Source organism: Artibeus jamaicensis, unplaced genomic scaffold, assembly GCF_021234435.1.
Source record: "Artibeus jamaicensis isolate MK-2021 breed Jamaican fruit bat unplaced genomic scaffold, CSHL_Jam_final contig_1404, whole genome shotgun sequence".
NCBI lineage: Eukaryota > Metazoa > Chordata > Mammalia > Chiroptera > Phyllostomidae > Artibeus > Artibeus jamaicensis.
The window spans coordinates 301932-323406 of record NW_026521279.1 but is presented as its reverse complement, the minus strand read 5'-3'; the positions used below and the strand labels follow the sequence as shown (position 1 = coordinate 323406).

Below are 21475 nucleotides of genomic sequence, written 5' to 3'. Positions count from 1 at the left end.
TAGTGTTTCATTCTAGTTAAATAGTTCTATTGAGATATTATTCACATACCATAACATGTGCTCTTTTAAAGTGTGTAACTGAGTGATATTTTAGTACATTCACAAGATTGTGCAGCCATCTCCACAGTCAATTTTAGAATGTTTTCATCACCCCAAAAAGAAATTTTATACCCATTAGTCATCAACTCTCCATTCTCCGTGCCCTCAGCCCTTGGCAACTACTAATTTACTTCCTGTCCTGCCTGTTCTGGCTATTTCCTATACATGGTTGTGTGACTGGCCTTTTTCAGGAGACAAGTATTGACTCCCATTATGTACATCTTTAGTGGCAGGTATTGGGTTGGTGTACTAGCAGAGTTTGGGAAAACATTGCCAAGAATCTTTGAAAAAGAAATTATGGTGATGGACAGAAGACTAAAAGGAGTCCTATGGATAAAGGAAAACTATCTGGGGAAGGACATATTTGCTGAATACTTAGCTCCAGTCACTTTATTCTTTAACCCTCGTAACATCCTCGTGAGTTCAGTTTTATTCTTTATGCATTAGAAATAAAGTCTATGATCACAGCATAGTAGATGCTGGAACAGGCATTTCACTCATGAATTTTTGATTCTTTACTCACCAGTAGTAAAAAGGATTAGATTGTACAGTTTTAGGCCTAAAAAGATTAATAGAATGTGGTTTCTGTTGACTCAAAGGAGGCCAGGTTCTTCCATTCAACAGTTTTAGAAAAGTACAGTGATTAATATAAGAAGACACTCCTGTTTATCAGAATTATTATCTGCTAACAGTTTACTATATTTGTTTAATCTCTTTTGGTTTTTTAACAGTAAAAGTACATTTTTGTTGACTATCAACAAGACTTATTATCTCCCCAGAGGCGGTTAGGAAGGATCATAATACATTAACCATTTCTTTTATAAAACTAATTTTTTGCCAAAAGACTGGACTATTTCTTTCAGTCCAGTCTTTCCCTCTGGCTAACTTTATTACATTTTTCTCTCTTCTTTAAGATGTTATTTATTTTTAGAGAGAGAGGGAGGGAAAAAGAAAGGGAGCAAAACATAAATGTGTGGTTGCCTCTCATGCACCTTCCTATTGGGGACCCTGGCCCACAACCCAGGCATGTGCACTGACTGGGAATTGAACTGGTGATCATTTGGTTTGCCGGCCAGTGCTCAATCCACTAAACTATGCCAGCCAGGACTAATTTTACATTTCTACTCCTGTTCTAGCCATCAAATCTTTGTTAAATTGAAAAGTGCTTTTGAATTTTCTCCTTCCTTTTTACTATGTTCCTTTCTTTAAGCAGTAACCAGGTCCTTTTTCCTCCTTTTGAGACAAAATCAGCATTGTTTTCTTGTTTTTTTATTGCTGCCATAATCCAGGGAGATTTTTTTTTTTTTTTTAATATTTACCTTGCTTTCCTTGACCACAAAGAAATGTTTTGGTTTAGTTTTTCAAAATATTATACTGACCTTGGGAGTTTTTATAAACCTACATAGGATAGCTTTGCCTTTTTCTTTTTATGGTCTCTTTAAAATTCATTTTAGAAAATGACACTTTCATTTTTAAGTCTAGGATAGTATAAACAAGTAAAGTGGACTCAATTTGAGTTTTGAGATATCCCAATGTCATGTTTTAAATTCAAGTAACATATATACATATCTATGCATGAATTCTCTTTGGGACTAGTCTTTAAACAAGTGAAATTTCATTGAGGTGTTCTAAAATGTGAGGTTTGATTTTTCAACTGTTAAACCAAGCTTGCATTCCTTATCTAAGCCCTACTTAGTTAGGGTATGTTACCTTTTTCGCATATTGCTGTACTTGTTCCGTTAAGGACTTTTGTATCTGTAGTTGATACTTGAACACAGGTTTGAACTCAGGGTCCATATATTTTTTTAATATGAAAATCTGTTTTCCTTAAAATTTTTTCTCCAGCTGATTTTATTCTAAGAATACAATGTATACTATGTAACACACAAAATATGTATTAATTGACTAAGAGTGGGCTCTTAGTTAAGTTTTGGGATTCAAAAATTATATGTGGATTTTTTAGTGCAGAGGGGTTGGCACCTCTAATCCGTGTTCAAGTCAACATCAAAGACATTGCTCTGCCATTTTTTTAGTTGGAATGTTTTTATATGATTTTGATAATAGAATTATTCTGTCCTCATGAGAGAATTTGGAGTGGATTTCCTCCTCTATTATTTAAAAGTGCTTTATGTAAAATTAGTGTTATTTTTTTTCTTAAATGTGTTGCAGAATTTACCAGTTAAACCATCTGAGCCTGGAGTTTGCTTTTTGGTAAGGTTACTGATAATTGATAGCTATGGGGTTATTCAAATAGATTTTGTGTCATCTTGTGATGATTTTGGTAAGTTTCTCAAAGAATTTTCCCATTACATCTTAGTTGTTTAATTTGATAGCATGGTTTTTTATAATTGCTTTTTTATTCTTTTGCTGTCTGTATGATATATAGGGTTAATCAGTTTTTTATTCGTCATATTGGCTATTTCTGTACTTTATTTTTTTCTTGATCAACCTAGTAGATATTTTCAAAGAATCAACTTTTACCCTGTTAATTTTCTCTGTTGGTTTCCTATTAACGATTTCTGGCTTTAGGTTTACAAGTGTACTTTCTTCCATTTATTTGGGGTTTGCTCGGCTGTCCTCCTTCTAGCTTTTTAAGGTGGTATCGGAATCTTAGGTCACTGATTTTAGACTTTTATATTTTTTTCTAACATAAGCTCTTAAAACTTGTTAATTTTCCTCTAAGCACTGCTTTTAGCTGTGTCCCACAAATTTTGATTTAAAAATTTTTTTTCACTACTAATTAACTTGAATTATTTTCTAATTTCCCTTGTGATTTCTTTGATTTCATCAATTACATTTATAAGTGTGTTTAATTTCTAGCTGTTTGGGGTTTTTCTAGGTACTGCTATTGTTTTCTAACTTATCTGTAGTCAGAGAACATTAGTTATTTATTATTTCAGGCTTTTAATATTTTGGGGGGCTTGTTTTATGGCTTAGCATTTGGTCCAGGGTAGGGATTGGCACACCTTTTCTGTAAAGGGCCAGATAGTAAATAGTTTAGGATTTGTGGATCACATACGGTTTTTGTCCCTGCTGCTGCTGCTTCTTTCCCTCCCTTACCTGCTATTCCTTCCCCTTCTAAAATATAAAAACCACTTAAAACTCACCTGCAACACTAAAACAGCACAGGCTAGATTTGGCCTTTGGGTTAGTTTTCTGATTCACTGTCCAAATGAATGTACCATGTGTACTTAGTAGGAATTCACATTCTGGAGTTTTTAAGTGTGTATTCTATAAATAGCAGGTCATAATGGTTGTTAGTGTTGATCCTCTATGTGCCTTCACTAATTTTTCTTTGGGGGGGATAATTTATTTATTGGTTACTGAGAGACCAGATGACAGTGTTTCTTTAATATTTAAGAGTATGCTGTCTTGATGATTTTACCCTTTATAATTACAAAATTTTTCTTTATCTCTGGTAATACTCTTTTTCTTAAAGAATTGTTTTATCTGATACCAATATAGCCCCTCGAGCCTTCTTAAGCTTACTGTTTGCTTTCCATGCATCTTTTTACATTCTCCATCTCTATTTAAAATGCATGTCACACAGACAACATGTAGTTGGACCTTGCCTTAAAAAAATGTTCTATTTTTACCCTAATTGGAGAGTTAGCCCAAATGATGTAATGTGATCATGGATTTGATTCATTGATTTTTAAAAATTTGTTCTCTTTGTTGCTTGTCCTTTCTTTTCCCTTTTTCCCCACTTTTTTGGTATTGTTTGAATTTCTTAGAACTCCCTTTGATTTATTGTTTGTCTTTGAAATATCTCTTTTCAGGTTTTTTTTTTGGTGATTAGGGATTAACATGTACATCTTTTTAAAAAGTTACTACTCACCATTTATAGTTAATAATTTAAAACTTCATGCAAAGAATAGAAGACATCTTGCATTGTCTTTATTTCACTTTCATTGTTGAAGGACATTTTTGTTTATATTGATTTCTCAGTTTACTGATTCCTCACCTACTTCACACTTTAGAAATGTTATTCTGCTGTCTTCTGATCTTAGTAGTTTCTCATAAGAATATGGTGTAATAGGCATTTTTGTTTCCTGTTAATGGGCCATTTTTCTCTGGCTGCTTATAAGACTTGTTCTGTGATTTTTCAGTAGTTTGGTTGTGATGTGTCCTACTATGGTTTTTTCTTTGCATTTGTTCTGCTTGGGTTTCCTTGAGCCTCTTATGTCTTAAAGTAAATTGGGAAAGTTTCAGTCATTATTTCTTCAGAAAAGGTTTTTTACTACTTTTTCCTTCACACTCTTGATAAGTGTTCTTTGGTGCACAAAAGTTGCTAATTTTCATGTGTATTTATATATATTTTTTGCTGGTGCTTTTTAGTGTCACATCCAAGAAATCATTGTTACATCCAATATCATGGAGCTTTTCTCTGTTTTCCGTTAAGATTTGTAGTGTTAGCTCTTACATGTAGGTATTTGATATATTTTGAGTTAAATTTTGTATGAGTTATAGGTCCAATTTTACTCATTTGCAGGTGGTTATCCAGTTTTCCCTGTTAACCATTTGTTGAAAAAACTTTTCTTTCACCATTTAAATGATTATGTCATCCTTGCCAAAAATCATTTGACCATATATGGGAGAGTTTGTTTTGTTCTTTATTCTATTCCGTTAGTCTTTATTCTGTCTGTATGTTATTACCATGTGGTTTTGGTTACTGTAGTTTTGTATTAAGTTTTGAAGTCAGAATGTATGAGACCCCCCAAAGTTCTTTTTTGAAATTGTTTTGGCTATTCATAATCCCTTAAGATTCCACATGAATTTTTGGGGGTAGATTTTTGTATTTCTTTAAAAACCTAGTTGGGATTTTGATAGGGACTTTGTGAATCTGTAGGTCAATTTGAGAAAATTTCTTGAAAATGTGAAATGTCCCAAGTCTGAATCCTCCACCAATGAGGTTATCTGGATGGTAGATTTAAGAAAAATCCAAGCTATTTAATCCTTTGTTTAAAACTTAATGGGAGGCAGTGTTATCAAAGTGTCTGCTAAATTTCTGATGGAAGAGTTTTTGCTGAAGGCACCATAGAAAGATTTGGGTGTGTGCATGAGTGCTTTTTTTGCATATTTGTGTTTTATATCTGGTTGGATATTACCTTCTGAAATTGCTTAATTATATAAATGACTTTCCTGAACACTCAGACAAACTTAATAGAAAATTACAAGGGCTATGGAAAAATAAGTTATATTGACAAAATTTATGAATGCAGAGCAAAATTTTACTTTGGAAAAACTAAGGTTAAAATGGTTCACTGTGGTCTTTGGTCAGTATTTGTTTTAATTCTGAAGAACATTATAACTAGGAGAGGTATGTGTATGTATGCTTAGAGAAGTTCTTAATATGAAAATGTTGATTGACTTGGAATTTTTTATTTGCTTTATTACAAACAATTTGATTTTTTTTCTGTGTCAATGAAAAGCAAGAGCTTTTAGTTTAAATAAAATCATATCCTTGAGTTATAATTCAAAGAGTTTGAATTATCACATGCAAATTAAGAGAAAGGAGTTTCTTTTTTTTTTTTTAGTTGAATTTATTGGGGTGAATTTGGTTGATAAAATTATATAGGTTTCAGATTTACAATTTTATAATATGTCATCTTTGTATTGTACTGTGTGCTCACCATGCCAAGTCTCCTTCTATCTCCACTTAATACCCTCCTTTACCCTCTTCTATCTCCCCCCATGCCTTTTTCTCTTTGGTAATCACCATATTGGTCTGGGTCTATTAATGCTATTTTGTGTGTGTTATACTCATCTTTTTCACCCAGCTCCACAACCCACTTCCCTCTTAGAGCTATCAGTCAGTTCTCTATGAGCCTGTTCCTTTTTTGTTTGTTAGCTTATTAGATTCCACATATGAGTGAAATCATGGCACTTGTCCTTCTCTGACTGGCTTATTTCATTTAGCATAATGCTCTCTCCAGGTTTGTCCATGCCCTTGCAAAGGTAAGCTTTCCTTCTTTTTTATAGCAGAGTAGTATTTCCTTCTGTAAACGTAGCACAGCTTTTTTATCCACTCATCTACTGACACACACTTGAACTGCTTCCAAATCTTGGCTATTGTAAATAAAGCTGCAGTGAACATAGGGGTGTATATATTCTTTCAAATTGTTTCAAGTTTCTTTGGTTATATTCCCAGAAGTAGAGTTGTTGGTTCATAAAGAGGTTTCATTTTTAATTTTTGAGGTGTCTCTGTATTACTTTCCACAGTGGCAGCACCAGTCTACATCCCTACCAACATTGCACGAGGGTTCCTTTTTAGCCACGTCCTCATCAGCATGTGTTTTTTGTTTACTTATTAGTGATAGCCATTCTGACAGGTGTGTGATGACATCTTACTATGGTTTTAATTTGCATTTCTCTGATTTTTGAGCATCTTTTTATGTCTATTGGGCATGTGTATGTTTTCTTGGGAGAAATCTTTCTTCAGGTCCTTTGCCCATTTTTTTAATTGGGTTGTTCATGTTTTTGGTGTTGAGTTTTATAAGTTTTTACAAATTTTGGATATTAACCCCTTATCAGATATATCATTAGTAAATATGTTTTTCTGTTCAGTGTATTATCTTTTCATTTTGTTAATGGTTTCCTTCACTGTCCATAAACTTTTTAGTTGAACATAGTCCCATTTATTTATTGTTTCTTTTGTCTGAGGAGGTATATCAGAAAAAAATATGAGAAATGTCTGAGATTTACTACGTATATTTTCTTCCAGGATTTTTGTGATTTTGAGTCTTAATATTTAAGTCATTAATCCATTGTGAGGTTTTTGTTGTTGTGGGGGGGGTGTGGTCTAAGAAGGTGGTCTAATTTCATTATTTGCATGTATCTGTACAGTTTTCTCAGCACCTTTTATTGAATAGATTGTTTTTGCCCCATTGTATGTTCTTGCCTCCTTTGTCGAATATTAGTTGGCCATAAAGGCTTGGGTTTATTATTGGGCTTTCTATTCTGTTCTTTTGATCTATGTCTGTTTTCATTGCAGTACCATGATGTTTTGAATACTGTGGCCTTGTAATATAGTTTGATGTTAGATAGTGTAGTATAGTAGGATATCAGATAGCACAGGGCAAACATCAAGGGAACCACAGCATACTCTCCAGGAAGTGCTATGGTCCCCTCCTTTCCCCCCATGTATACTTTTGTCTTTTATTATAGTGTTTGTTTTAAAGTTCTCTTTTTTCTCAGCATTGGTGTGTGGCTATTTGGGGTCTTTGTGGCTCCATATAAATTTTTGGAATATTTGTTCTAGTTTTGTGAATTACTCAATTTTTGTAGCTCAGTAGGAATTACTCAATATTGAATTATAGGTTGCTTTGGGTAGTATCGACATTTCAATGATGTTACTTGTTCCTATCCACGAACATGATATATGCTTCCAATTATTTGTATGTTCTTCAGTTTCTTTCTTTAGTGTCTTAGAATTTTCCCAGTACAGGCCTTTTTACATCGTGGGTTAAGTTTATTCTTAGGGTTTTTTTTCTTTTCTTTCTTTTTTTTTTTTTTTGAAGCAATTGTAAATGGGGTTATAGTATCCTGTCATCTGTAAACAATGGTAATTTTACTTCTTACTTTCCAAATTGGATGCCTTTTATTTCTTCCCCTTGTCTGATTGCTGTTGCTAGTCTTCCAGTACTATGTTGAGTAAAAGTGATGAAAGCAGACATCACTGTCTTGTTCCCTGTCTTAAGGAAAACACAGTTTTTATACATTGAATAAGATATTGGTTGTGGGTTTTTCATATATAGCCTTTATTACATTGAAGTATGTACTCTCTGTTCTCACTTTGCTGAGAATTTTTATCATATGTAGGTGATGGATTTTATCAAATGCTTTTCTTCACCTGTTGATATTACATGGCTTTTATCCTTCATTTTGTTTATGTGGTATGTCGTATTTATTGGTATACAGCTATTGTACCAACCTTGCATCCTGGAATAAATCCCACTTTGTTGTGGTGTATGATCTTTTTAATGTATTGCTTGCTGTATGTGGTTTGCTAATACTTTGTTGAGAATTTTAGCATCTTTGTTTATCAGGGATATTGACGAATAATTTTCTTTTTTCTATTATGTCTCCATCTGGTTTTGAAATTAGGATAATATTGGCCTCATAGAATGATCTTAGGAGTCCTTCGTCTTCAGTTTTTGAAGCAGTATGAGAAGGAGAGGTATTAGTTCTCCTTTGAATGTTTGGTAAAATTCACCTATGAAGTCATCTGGTTTAGGACATTTTTTTGTTGTTGTTGGGAGTATTTTGATTACTGCTTTAATTTCAGTAGTTGTAATCTGTCTATTCAGATTCTCTGATTCTTCTTGATGTACTTTTGGAAGATTGTATGTTCTTGAAATTTATCAGTTTTATCTGGTTGTCCAGTTTGTTGGCATATAGTTGTTGGGTAAATTTTCTTACAGTCCTTTGTATTTGCTTGGTGTCAGTTGTTACTTCTCTTTCACTTCTAGTTATATTTATTTGGTTCCTCTTTTTTTCTTGGTGAGTCTAGTTAAAGGCTTGTCAATATCTGTCTTTTCAAACCTCTTGGTTTTACTGATCTTTGATATTGTTTTTTTTTTAGACTATTTTGTTTATTTCTGCTCTGATCTTAATTATTTCTTTCTTTTTACTCACTTTGGGTTTTGCTTGTTGTTTTTCTAATTTTTTAAAGTATAAACTTAGATTGTTTATTTGAGATTTTTCTTGTTTCTTTAGATAACCCTGTTATGCTCTGAATTTCCTTTTCTCTTAGGATTGCTTCACTGTAGCTCATAGATTTTAGGTTATTGTGTTCCCATTTTTATATTTTTCAAGGTATCTTTTGGTTTCTTTTTCCCTTGATCTCATTTTTAACCCATTCATTGTATTGTAACATGTTATTTAGCTTTAGTGTCTTTGTGTGTTTTCAGTTTCTTTCTTATGACTGATTTCTAGTTTTATATCATTATGGTCAGAGAAGATGCTTGATATTACTTTAATTTTATTAAATATATTGATAACCTGTTTTGTGTCCTAATACGTGGTGTGTCCTAGAAAATGTTCCTTGTGCACATGAAAGAATGTATATTCTGCTTTTGGGTCAAATACTCTGAATATATCAATTAAATTCATCTGACCTAGTGTGTCATATAAGTTTGTTGTTTCCTTGTTGATATTCTATCTGGAAGTTCTGTTCTTTGATGTCAATGGGCTGTTAAAAATCCCCCACTATGACTGTTACTATTGATCTCACCCTTTATGCCTGTCAAGATTTGCTTTACGTATTTAGGTGCTCTTGGGTGCATAAATATTTATAAGGTGTATATCTTCTTGCTGGATCACTCCTTTTCTCATTACGTAGTGTTTTTCTTTGTCTCTTACTATAGTGTTTTGTTTAAAGTCTGTCAGGTGTTCGTATTGCTGCCCAGCTTTTTTTTTTTTCATTTTCAGTTGCATGAAATATCTTTTGCCATCTTTAGAAAGGAGTTTCTGTTAGTCAGACAAAACGTGAAAGGAACTTTTTTGCCATCTTTTTCAGTTTCTTCTTTATGGTATCCATCAAGTATTTTGAAAGTTTACTGCAACAATGTCTTGATAAAATTAACCATTTTAAGTATAAAAATTGATAAAATTAAGTTAATGGATGCATGCATTTGAAAAGCTTTCATTTTAAAGTTTCAAAAAATTTACTATTTTATATTTTTCTAATAATTTTGTATAAAGAAAATTTAAATGAAGTTTTTAAGGAGACCTTTTTTTAGCTGTATCCAAGTTTCCTCCAGTTTATTAGAATGTGCTTTTTAAATACTACTATACTTTTTATGCGTTGATATGTAACATATTGGGAATATATTTCATTTTCCAGTTCATCCTTTTAGACTTAGCTGTTAGACTCAGTTTCCTCAAATCTTCTTAGACTCATTGCCTCTCATCTCTCCTCCTTCCTCTACTTAAATGCCTCTTACTTCTGCTCATCCTATATGAGCGTTAGGTATTTTATGTGAGCATTAAAATGTCTTTAAGTTTGACAGTTCTGTAGTCCCAGTATGATTTTTTTATTCTTGTGACATATTTTCTAAATGCTTTCTGTACTTTGTTTCTTAATTTTTATTTTATTTTATTTTTATTTGTTTATTTTTTTAAAAAAATTTTATTTACCTTTAGAGGGGAAGGGAAGGAGAGAGGGAGAGAAATACCAGTGTATGGTTGCCTCCCATATGTCCCCTGCTGGGAACTAGCCTGCAACCCAGGCATGTGCCCTGACTGGGAATCCAACAGTGGTTGCTTAGTTCCCAGGCCCGCGCTCAATCCACCGAGCTACGCCAGCCAGGACTATTTTATTTTTTGTGAGTGTTTTCAAAGCCCAATTTCCAAACCAATTTTGAAAGTTTGTAACAGTATAAGGGAGTGTTTTTAAAGGGTCAAATTCTTATTTTGTCACCTAGCACTTTGCTCTCTGTCCATCAGAGAAAAATATGAGTTTTTGAGTATTCCACCTAACTCAGTAAGTCTTTCCCAGATTTTAGTATATGACTTTCTTGTTTTTTTTTTTTAATTGTATTCTGTACTACATTTGGGCCAGGAACCGAATTAACTTTTTAGAGGCCAAACAACTTTTAAAGTGAAGTGAACTAGGACATTTTTCTCATTTTTCTAAAAAAATGTGAAAATATTGTCATCTTTGACAATCATAAAATACTATAATTTAGCGATCTCTATTCATTGTCTTCAGAGTTCATGTGATTTTGTTCTTTAGAAATATTATTTAAATTTTAAAATCAAGGCAGTAGAACATTAGTAAGTATATTTGGCTGTTCTGCCACCCTTCAGTTTAGAAAATTATTTTGCTATGGGGTTTTCATTATGGTAGAAATGACTAGGTGTAATGATATATTTATATAGTTGATATATTTCATATAGTTTTTATGTGTTTTGAGGAAGAGCATACTTGTTTTGACTCGCATTACTAAGTTAATTAGATTCTTCTTTTGGTCTTATTTTGAAAATAATTTATTGCTGAATATGCTCAACTTAAAGAATTTGACTTGGCGAAGAGTGGAGTGTTGATTCATCTGGCGAATTTGTTACATGGAGGTTTCTTAAGAGACTTTCTACTGTAATATGGTTTCATCCTCAGATATCTTACTATTATATTTGGGAGATGCTCTTTACACACAAAAGTAATACAGGTTTGTATACATGTTCAGCAAGTGGCAGAGATGGTTTGTTGAAAGAAAGGTGGACTGGCTGATAGTTAAAATGGTCAGGAAAACTTCATGGAGGAATCCTAAGTTGTGAGAGCTTTTTGAGAGGGTGAAATGTAAGCACAGATCTCTGTGAAGGGAAAATGTGTAAGTCGTGCAGGGGAAAATGAGTGGGCTTCGAGTTGTGTTCATGGAAGCAAACAATAGGAGACACGAAAGTAGAATTGGGGCTTATTATGGAGAACCTGATCAGCTGAAGGAATCAGAATAATAATTTTTGTTGGAAAGGACTTTAGGAACTATTTACAATTAATCATTTTGTAGAAATGGACACAATTTTATGCTTAATTTTATAGGCAGTATAGCCTCATGTGAAGATTTTTTAGTTAAGCTGTGAAGTTTTGGGAAGAGATTGTTCTGTTCTCCTTTGTAGGGGTCATAGAATTGGAAACAAAATATTCTTTGTGTTATTTGTTAGGGTATTGTATATAATGAGTTGAACTGCCGTAGTGACAAGTGGTGATAAAAGTGGAGGGATTACCAGAAGGAGTAATTAGATATTAATTCTCCCTCTGAGTGTTGGTTAGACAGTAGACTTTAGGGTGTTGTGGCTCAGACAGTTTTAGGTAATGTCTTATTTAAACAAGCCTTTATTTTGATAAGGCATGGTTTCATTTTGTTCTTTATGTATACTCGTTGACCCTTCAGAGGGGCAAAGTATACTTGTTGACCCTTCTCTTCTCAGGGCCACTGTGGTCTCTACTTTTTCGGGTACTGTTTTAAATGATTCTGCACTCATTTCACCTATCATACAGGTGATTTTCAGTGAATTCAGTGGGAACAGATTATTTATACCAGTTGATGATTGTTTTGTGTATTTGAATAATTCTAATTTTTCTGTCTTCTAAGTATGAGAATGTGAGCTCTTCAATCATGATGACATCCATCTATTACAGGGGTTCTGTTTTGCTATACACAAAGGTTTCATATTAATAAGAGACACTGATTTAGAAGAATAAAAACATTTGGAAGGGTGATAAAAATATATCAAATCTGAGCTATAAGCTGAAAAATGTTCTACAGATTGACTTTGGTTTGTGGGTAAAGGGATAATTTGTACTATGACTATAAGCATTTAAAAGTTCAGGTACCTACATGGCTTTATCTGATTATTGGAGGAATGGAAAAATGGGAGAGAGTAGATGAGAAGAGTAATTGTAATTAAAGTTGACATGCATTGAATGGGTATTTTGTGCCAGGTGCTGCGCTTAATGCTTTATTTTGTTCTCTTATTTGATACTGTGAACAGTCTTGAGTTACTTCTTCTTATTTTACAAATGAGGGAGTCTCAAGACTTAGGAATTATTACTAAATAATAGTTGTACTCACAAGGGCAGAGGTATTGTGTTTTTAGGACTATAAGAAGTACTGGACTATAAGACACACCCAGTTTTTAGAGGAGGAAAATAGGAAAAAAAATTTTGAAGTAAAAAGTGTGCTAAAATATTTAATAACCTGTGACCCTGCTCCACCGCTCCCCCCCACACACACACACACAGTGAGCCAGGTAAGCTACATTCAGATTATATGATGCGCCCCTTTCCTCCCCAGATTTGGGGGTGTGTGCCTTATAGTCTGAAAAATATGGTAATCAACTATCTGGGAGGTTTTGAAAGCGTTCATGTAGAGGTGGTGATATTTAACCTGAATTTTTTGGGATGAGTAAGAGTTTAGAAGTTGTAATCAGTGTTGAAAGGAGCTCATTTTCTGTTGTTAGAACAGTGTTTGTTAATAGGGCTCTGTGTTATGAAATAAGTTGTCTGCTCAGAAACTCAGCAGTTTTATGGTTAGGGAGGGAGTCTGGTACGATGTTGGGGCCTCTGAGGGAGGTCGTCAGGAGCCAGGTGTTGAAGAACCTCTCATGTATGCCTTGCGAAGATATTTTGTTTGTTTATATTTAAAACAAGCCAAACAGAGACAGATCTGTAGAAGAGAGCAGGCTGACAGACTTGGCAGGGGGTTTAGGGGGTAGAGGGATCTAGCAAAAAAGAAAAAGGACTCATGGACATGGACAACAGTGTGGTGATTGTAGGGGAATGGGGTGGGTGGAGGTGGGAGAAGGTTTAAGGGAAACAAATAGCAATGGGGAAAAATATAATAAAAATAATTTAAAAAAAACATAGGCCATAGGCCATGGGAATCTTCGAAGGAGTTTAGTCAGTAGAGCAATAATCACATTTTGAAAAGTTAATGTTTTCTGTTATTTTTAATGATTCAATCTGTTTGGTACTCTCAGGTTCTTAAACAATGTTAGGGGGCTAAAATACCCCCTAAGGGAATTTCTCTCCTTTTATATTAGAAAAAAAGTTCTGCAGATATTATTAGAATACAAAGAATATCAGTAGTTTACCCTCCTACTATTTAGCAGTGGGTTTGAATAGGAAATAATATAATAGTTTGTTACTTTCTCTTTAAAGCCTGCTTATGGTTAATAGGTTTTTCCCACATAGCCATAAAGTGTCCAGCTGTCTCCTAAGTAAGCCCGCATTATGCTGCTTGTTTTTTATTATTTTGTTATTGTCAGAATATAGGCTATATCCACTGTGGCAAAACATTTAAAAAAATTATAGTTGTTTTTTAAATAGTGATGCATTCAAATGGTATGAGACTGTGTGCAATTAAAATCCCCTTCTCACCCTGACCATCACCTACTCCAGTTCCCTTCCCTGGGGACAACTACAGTTGCTGATTTCTTTGTACTCTTTCAGAAATATTCTATACCTGTACAACCAACTGTTATTTTATGTCTTTACCTTGTCCCTTTTATACAAATATAGAATACTTGAAACATTGTTCTGTACCTTGCTTTGTTCACTTAATACATTTTGGAGATTGTTTCTATCAATACACAGAGCTGCTTCAGTCTGTGTTTAAATAGCTATATAATATTCCATAGTATAAATTTAGCATATTTAACTAGTTTCTCATTTGATGGTTATTTAGGTTGTTTCTAATCTTTTGCTGTTACAAGAAGAACTCTAGCAAAAATGATGCAGTATATACATCTACACACACGTATATGTACAATGACATGGTCTTATTATATGTTACTTCACCAAAATACGTATGAATATCCCTGTAGGATCAATTTTCAGAAGTGGAATTTCTGGTTAACAGCTATGGGTATTGCCCTGGTCAGGTGGCTCAGTTTGGTTGGAGCATTGTACCAAAAGGTTGCAGATTTGATCCTTGGTCAGGGCACATGCCCAGGTTGCAAGCTCCATATCCAATCAAGGCACATAGGGAGGCAACTGATGTTTCTTTCATATTGATGTTCTTTTTCTCTTTCCTTTCCCCCCTCCTCCATAAAATCAATATGTATATCTTTGGGCAAAGATTTTAAATAAAAAATATGGGTATTCATAATTTTTTAAAGTAGAGGCGTTTATTTTTTTAATTTTTTTTAAAGATTTTATTTATTTATTTATCTTTAGAGGGGAAGGAGAGAGGGAGAGAAAGATCAATGTATGGTTGCCTTTTGTGCATCCCCTGCTGGGAACTGGCCTGCAGGGAACCGGTCTGCAACCCAGGAATATGCCCTGACTGGGAATCGAACCTCGATCCTCTGGTTCGCAGGCCTGTGCTCAATCCACTGAGCTACACCAGCCAGGGCTAGTAGAGGCGTTTAAATGAACTCAAGCTATGGAATTTTATGTATTCGTTACCTACCATGGAACCTCACTTTATAATGAATGGAAATCTAAGAATTACATTCATAATTGTTAAGATGTAAGTAAAATCCTCAACACATTTTTTGTTTGTTTCTCAGGTATACAAAACTAGGATATGCTGGAAATACAGAACCACAGTTTATCATCCCTTCCTGTAAGTGTTTTCTTTTAAGCTTGAAATAAGCTGATTTAAAGATTGTTTTTTTTTAATTAAAGTAAGAGAATAATTTCTGATATCTTTTAATATTTAATCCTTCAAATAATTTGTGAAGTTTAAGTGTGGCCTCATTTCTGCACCTATAATCATTCATTTCAGATCTCTGTTTAGCTTCATTTACCAGATCTCCCAAATCTTTTTAAAGAAAAGAAAGGAATTAATTTTCTACTTTAAACAGTGCCGTTAACAGGGTGTGCTTGAACTAACTGTTAAGAAGTGCTTCCTCCATCATACATCTGTGAAGACTCTCATTTTGTTTGTGGATTTGATTAATACTTACAGGGCCTTGTGCTTCTTAACTTTCCTGACAAGAGCCTGTGTTTCAAAATAAGGATTGCATCTCATCTTGAGAGATGTTAACTTCAGGTGTTTCTAGTATTTTATAACCACACAGTATTGTTGTTCTGTGTTATTTTTGTTTAATTGACCATCAACTTTCAGTAGTTTGTGTTTCAGTAATTAAAAAAAAATACTCTTACCCTTGGTTTGTTAGTGCTTTTATTGGTTAGTACAAATTAATATATCTGGTTCTTGATGGGCATGCTTTTGTGCTTTTGACTTTGAAATGATTCACCTTTTGCATGGTATATAGTAATACCTCTGATGCACTTATCCTGCTCTTGAATGAAAACTTCAGCCTATTAGATGACAAACATTCTGAACCTTTGCTTGGTGGTGCTAACTCCTAGATAATTTAATTTTGGGAATGTCACTTGTTTTGCACAGTAGTATTTATGTGACTGTTTGAATATCTTTGTGTTATTAATTTATGAAAATAAGAAAGAAATGGAAAAATAAACACTCAGAGAGGACTGAAAACAGCTTAGGTTTTAGAATTAGTGAAGTTGAGAACTAGCTAGAAATTACTAAGCTTGCCAGAAACTGCAAATCTTTTAGTCTAATTGAGCACTCACTGGACATGAACAGGTCAGTTGTTTTATAATTTTTCTGTCTTCTAAGGAGAATGTGAGCTCTTCAATCATGATGACATCCAACTATTACAGGGGTTCTGTTTTACCTACATGGCCTTTATAATTTGCATAGCAAGAACAAAATGAAATGTGTGAAATGTGAGAAACATACTATCAAAAGTGTACCTTTTAAAAAGGGGAGCTTTATATATATATTTATTTGACTTTTTGCACCTCTGATAATACTTTTTTTTGACTTTTGCAAACCTATTTGACTTTTGCACTTCTGATATACTTTTGGTATACTTTCTAGGAATTGGTTTTATAAGAAATTAGTCTACTACCTAAGTCAAATTCTTTAATACCTAGAATGGATTTTAGGTCACACTAATGAAGAAGCTTATTTCTGAGAGTATAGTGGTCTTAGTTTGGTGGTACTGTTGTTTTGTCTACACTGAAAGACAGATTTGCTCTTCTTTACTTTTTCCCCACATTTATGTATCAGTTTATTGATTGTGTTTTTTAAAAATTTGACGACAAATATTAGCTGAATTGCTGACTAGTGGACTAATGCTTGACTTTAATTATACAGGATGGCAAAAGTGGGTTAATACTTGTGAGTGCTTGATATTATTGTATTATTTCTTTGTATTACAACAGTAAACCTACTTTTGCCCACTCATCTATTTGAGTTTACTGTTTTTAAACCACTGTATGTGCTTATATTAGTTTCCTAAGGCTGCCATAACAAAATACCAAAAACTGGGTGGCTTAAAACAACAGGACCTTACAGTTCCTGTAAGTTGCGGAGGCTTTAAGTCCAAAATCAGATTGTCAACAAGGCCATGATCTTGCTGACATCTCTAGGGGGGGGAAACCTTTTTCTAGCTTCTAATGTTTGCTGATATTCCTTGACATTCATTGACTTGTATATATAATCAATTGAATGCCTTCTCCCTGTGTGTCTTTTTTGTGTGGCTGTCCGTGTCCAAATTTCTCCTTTTTTTTTTAGGGATACCAGGCATTGGATTAGGACCCACCCTAATAGCTTCATTTTAACTTTAAAGACCCTATTTCCAGATCAGGTCATTTTTTTTGAGGTTAGGATTTTAACATGTCTTTTGCAGGACACAGTTCAAACCCCCCAAAATGCCGATTTTGCAGTCTTTTAATTTTTAATATTTTATAAGGCATTATGTTGTCATTAAACATTTATTTTAGGTGGTTACTGATGTATCATGCTCATCTTTTTAAACTTGGTTTTGCTTATATTCTTAAATGGCTATGTTTAGTTGTTGTTGGAGACCGTTATAATCTTAATCTTTTGAATCTTAGGTTCTAATCACCATTTTATCCATCCATTCTCTATTTCATCTTTCTACCAAAATATGCACTTTTAGCTTTTACTGTTTTGTTTTGTTTTTTTTTACAATGTACATTCAATGCTATTACATATTAGTTTCAGGTGTACAGCATAGTAGTTAGAAAAGTATATACTTACAAAGTATTCCCTGATATTTCTGATACCCACTTGGTAGTTTTCATTGTCTTATAAGAAGTTGCAGCATGTTAAAAATTCAATTTCCTTCTGAAAGAAGGTTTTTGATTTTGGAGTTTTTTCACCCAGCCAGTTTTAATGCTACAACTGCAATGACAATAATTAGCAGATATAATCGATGCCACTGATGAGCATGGATATTTGATCTAGAAATGCTATAGATATGGTTCAAAGTTATTTTCGTATATATCTTTGTTTTCCAGGAAATTTATAGTGAATTATCTGGATGTGTATGTACATTATATATGAATTGCTAGAGAAGATTTCTAACATTTAGAAGTATATTTAGAATTTCTTTCCTTCAATATTTTCTACCCACATTATTAAGGATATAATTGTTCGAAATGAAAGTGTAAGTTGAATGCCAGATTAACTTTGATTGTATGCAAATAATTATTTTTTAATTTATATTATAGATGTTATATGTAGGTACTATATATAGTTGATTATAATAATAAGGGGCTGCTTAACTAGAGGATGCAGAAATTTTTATCTTAATTATGAAATATGTAATGCTTTAAGTCTAGAAACTGTATTCTGAGTTTCTGAAGTTATTTAAAGGGATTATTATGGGTTTTTCCTAAATGATGTGAAATTTTTCTTTTGTGTATGATTTAAAGCATAACAGAACTTTATCTTAGTGTTATATTTAAATTACTAATCCCTAATAGTGTGAATAGGATAGAAATATGAAGAAAACTAATTTTTAAAATAATTCCTTTTGAAATTTTTCTATTGTCATTTGTCAGTGTTTTTCAGTTTCTCTTTCTGATTGTCCATCAGAAAGATGGATTTGATTTGGTGGGATTATAAAATTAAAATAGATGTTAACATCATTTTTAAAAATATAACTTATACATTCCCAGGGTAGTGCTTCTTTTTTTGGCTTTTAACATTTGAGCCTTAGGGTCTTTAAGGTTGAGATTTCATTGTGTTAAATGAATTTTGTCATTGATTTCTTATGACCTTTGTGTTTTAGTTTGATAATTTCAATATGCTAGATCATGTTTTGTTTAATAGCACTTTATAATGGAGGAAGAATAAGTTATAAATTTATTTTACCTGAAAATAATAAAATTTTTGACATGTATAAAAAATTTTATTTTAAAGGTATTGCTATTAAAGAGTCAGCAAAAGTGGGTGATCAAGCTCAGAGGAGGGTGATGAAAGGTGTTGATGACCTAGACTTCTTCATTGGTGATGAAGCAATAGAAAAGCCTACATATGCAACAAAGGTATATTTTATGATTTGTAAAAAGAAATAATATATACACTTTCAAAAAATTAGCTTGTTTAATGATTGTGCCATTTAAAATTTCGCTCAAATTGTAGGCCTAATACTCTCAACTTCTTTACAGTAAAAATTTCTTCTTTCCTTGTAGCCCCTCCCAACTTAGCTTTATTTTTTTTCCAAGAGGAAAATTTAAGCCTGTTCAAGTGAGCAGAACTATTTACTTTCCCATATTCACTAGATCTCAGAACCATCAGTGTAATTAGCTTTCTCTGACCTCAATATTGCCACATTTAGAGACATTCCCTCTCACTAGTATTCAAAACCATACCATTTCTCTCATTTTTGAAGTTTATAACATTTGGAAATGACTCTCTTTACCCTTTTATTTCTTTTACCCTTTCTTACCCTCTTTCCCCCGCTTCTTTTTTATTGAGGTATAATTTATGTATAGTAAACTAGGTAAATCTTAATTATACAATTAAAATTTTTTATGACTCTAATCATAAAAGGTCAGGATATAGAATAAATCTAGTAACCCAGATGCCCACGCTTAGCCACTCCTCCTACCTATTCCAAAAGGTAAACACTGTTCTGACATTTATTATTTTTGAACATTGACTTTGTTCAAATTTTCTCCTTTGTACTTCATTTCTTCACTACATTCATTGGTGAACAACTGCCATGTGGAAAAACCTTAGCTAAGTGCTGAGAAGATATTGGTAAATTAAAAAACAGCTTCCCTGATGTTGAGGCTGTTTCAATGTGGTGAAAAGGAATACACTGAAGAAATAATTACAAATGTGAAGGGTGTTACAAAAAGTAAAGTACAGCGTACTCTGGGAATATATATCATGGGCCGCTAACCTAGTTTGTATTTGTGGACTGAGGAAAGTCTTGGAAGAGTCTTTTAAGCTGCGGCTTGAATGATAAAATACGAGTTAGGTGAATTGTGTAGGCAGTTATTCTAGGCAGAGACTCCAGTATTAAGGAAGGCTTTAAAGTATGAGGGAACCTGGAAATGAACGACCGATGTGCTCGAAGCATAGAGAATGAGGTGGAAACATGTGAGGAGGCTGGATAGATAGGCCAAGATAAGATAGTTCAAAGTGGTGTTTGGCTGTGTTGTCCTGTTGGCGACATTAATGGGTTTAAAAATACTGATTCAAAACACAAATATTGAAGTCTCTCCTTTGGCTAGAATTCTGGCTGTGCTACTTTCTAGCTTGTGATTTCATTTAGTAACTTAAACTTTCTAGGTTTTTGTTTCTTCATCTATAAAATGGAGATATTCTTAGTGTAGGAATGTTGGGATGCTTAATGAGATAATACATACAAAGCAATCATTATGGTGTTTGAAAATAATGAAAACTCAGTATGTTGGCTGTTTTTATTATTTGGGGACACAGCATCATTCTGGGAAGACCAGACTATTGTAATAGCTAAGGTAAGGACTTAGTGGACTACAGTGATGGCACTGGGGATAAAGACAAACAGAAATTGTGTGTATGCACACAAACATGTAACTGAATTTTTTTTTTAAGATTTTGTTTATTTTTAGAGAAAGGGAAGGGAGGGAGAGAGCAGGAAAGAAACCTTGATGAGCAAGAGGTATGTTGATCTCTTGCCTCTCACATGTCCCTAAGTGGGGAACCAGTCTACAACCCCAGCATGTGCCCCACCAGGAATTGAATGGGCGATTTTTTGGTTTGCGGACCTGCACCCAATTCGCAGAGCCACACCAGCCAGGACTAAACTTTTAACTTTCATTATGGGGACTTTTCAGTCAAGATGGTAGCATCGGTAAACCTGTTACCTGCCTCCTCCCACAACCACATCAGAATTACAACTGAACTACAGAACAACCATCATTCAGAACTATCTGAAATCTGCTTGAGTGAAAGTCCTATAGCTGAGGAAATAAAAAAAGACACATCCAGACTAATAGGAGGGATGGAGGTGCAGAATGCCTTGTCCCACTTGCATGAGGAACATCACAGCTGCAGAGATTCTCCCTGAAAAGTGAGGAATTCAGCCCCACACCAGGCCCCCCCCACCCTGGGGTTGAGTGCCAGGAAGAGAAGTCCCCATAACTTCTGCCCGTAAAAACTAGTGGGGATTGAGAATGAAGGAGCTAGAGGGCTTCGGAGGCTCAGGCAATTCCACTTCAAGGGCCTGTACAAGGTTGTATTTAGACTCACTCCCTCTGTGCTCCAGTGCTGGGGCAGAAGCATGAAAGGTACCAGGCACATAAGGGGAAGAACTGAATTATCTGTCATTAGGGCAAGAGTCGGGGCATGATGGGGGCAGCCTTTTCCAAGAAAGAAGTGCTGGCAGAGGTCATTGTTCCTTTGAAGAGCCCTCTGACCACAGAGCCTGTAGGTAGTAAGCACCATATTTGAGGCTTCATTAAACCTGTCTTACTCTGTTTGTCTTGTCCTAGTGATTCCCTGAGACCCTGCTCCATTGAAGTTCAGGCCCACCCAAGGTAGTGGCTTTTCCATATGAGTGGCCTGTCCTGGCTTATGCTTCACATTTTTAA

General features: G+C 34.0%; 1 protein-coding gene across 1 annotated transcript in view; it reads left to right on the top strand.

The window, feature by feature from the left end:
* Positions 1-21475, top strand: part of ACTR3 (actin related protein 3) — a 58432-nt gene that overhangs the window by 11919 nt on the left and 25038 nt on the right. Inside the window, exons 2-3 of the mRNA XM_037144069.2 lie at positions 15115-15170; positions 18813-18937. Of these exons, the coding sequence (XP_036999964.1) occupies positions 15115-15170; positions 18813-18937 (181 nt within the window). The remainder of the gene's footprint in view (positions 1-15114; positions 15171-18812; positions 18938-21475) is intronic.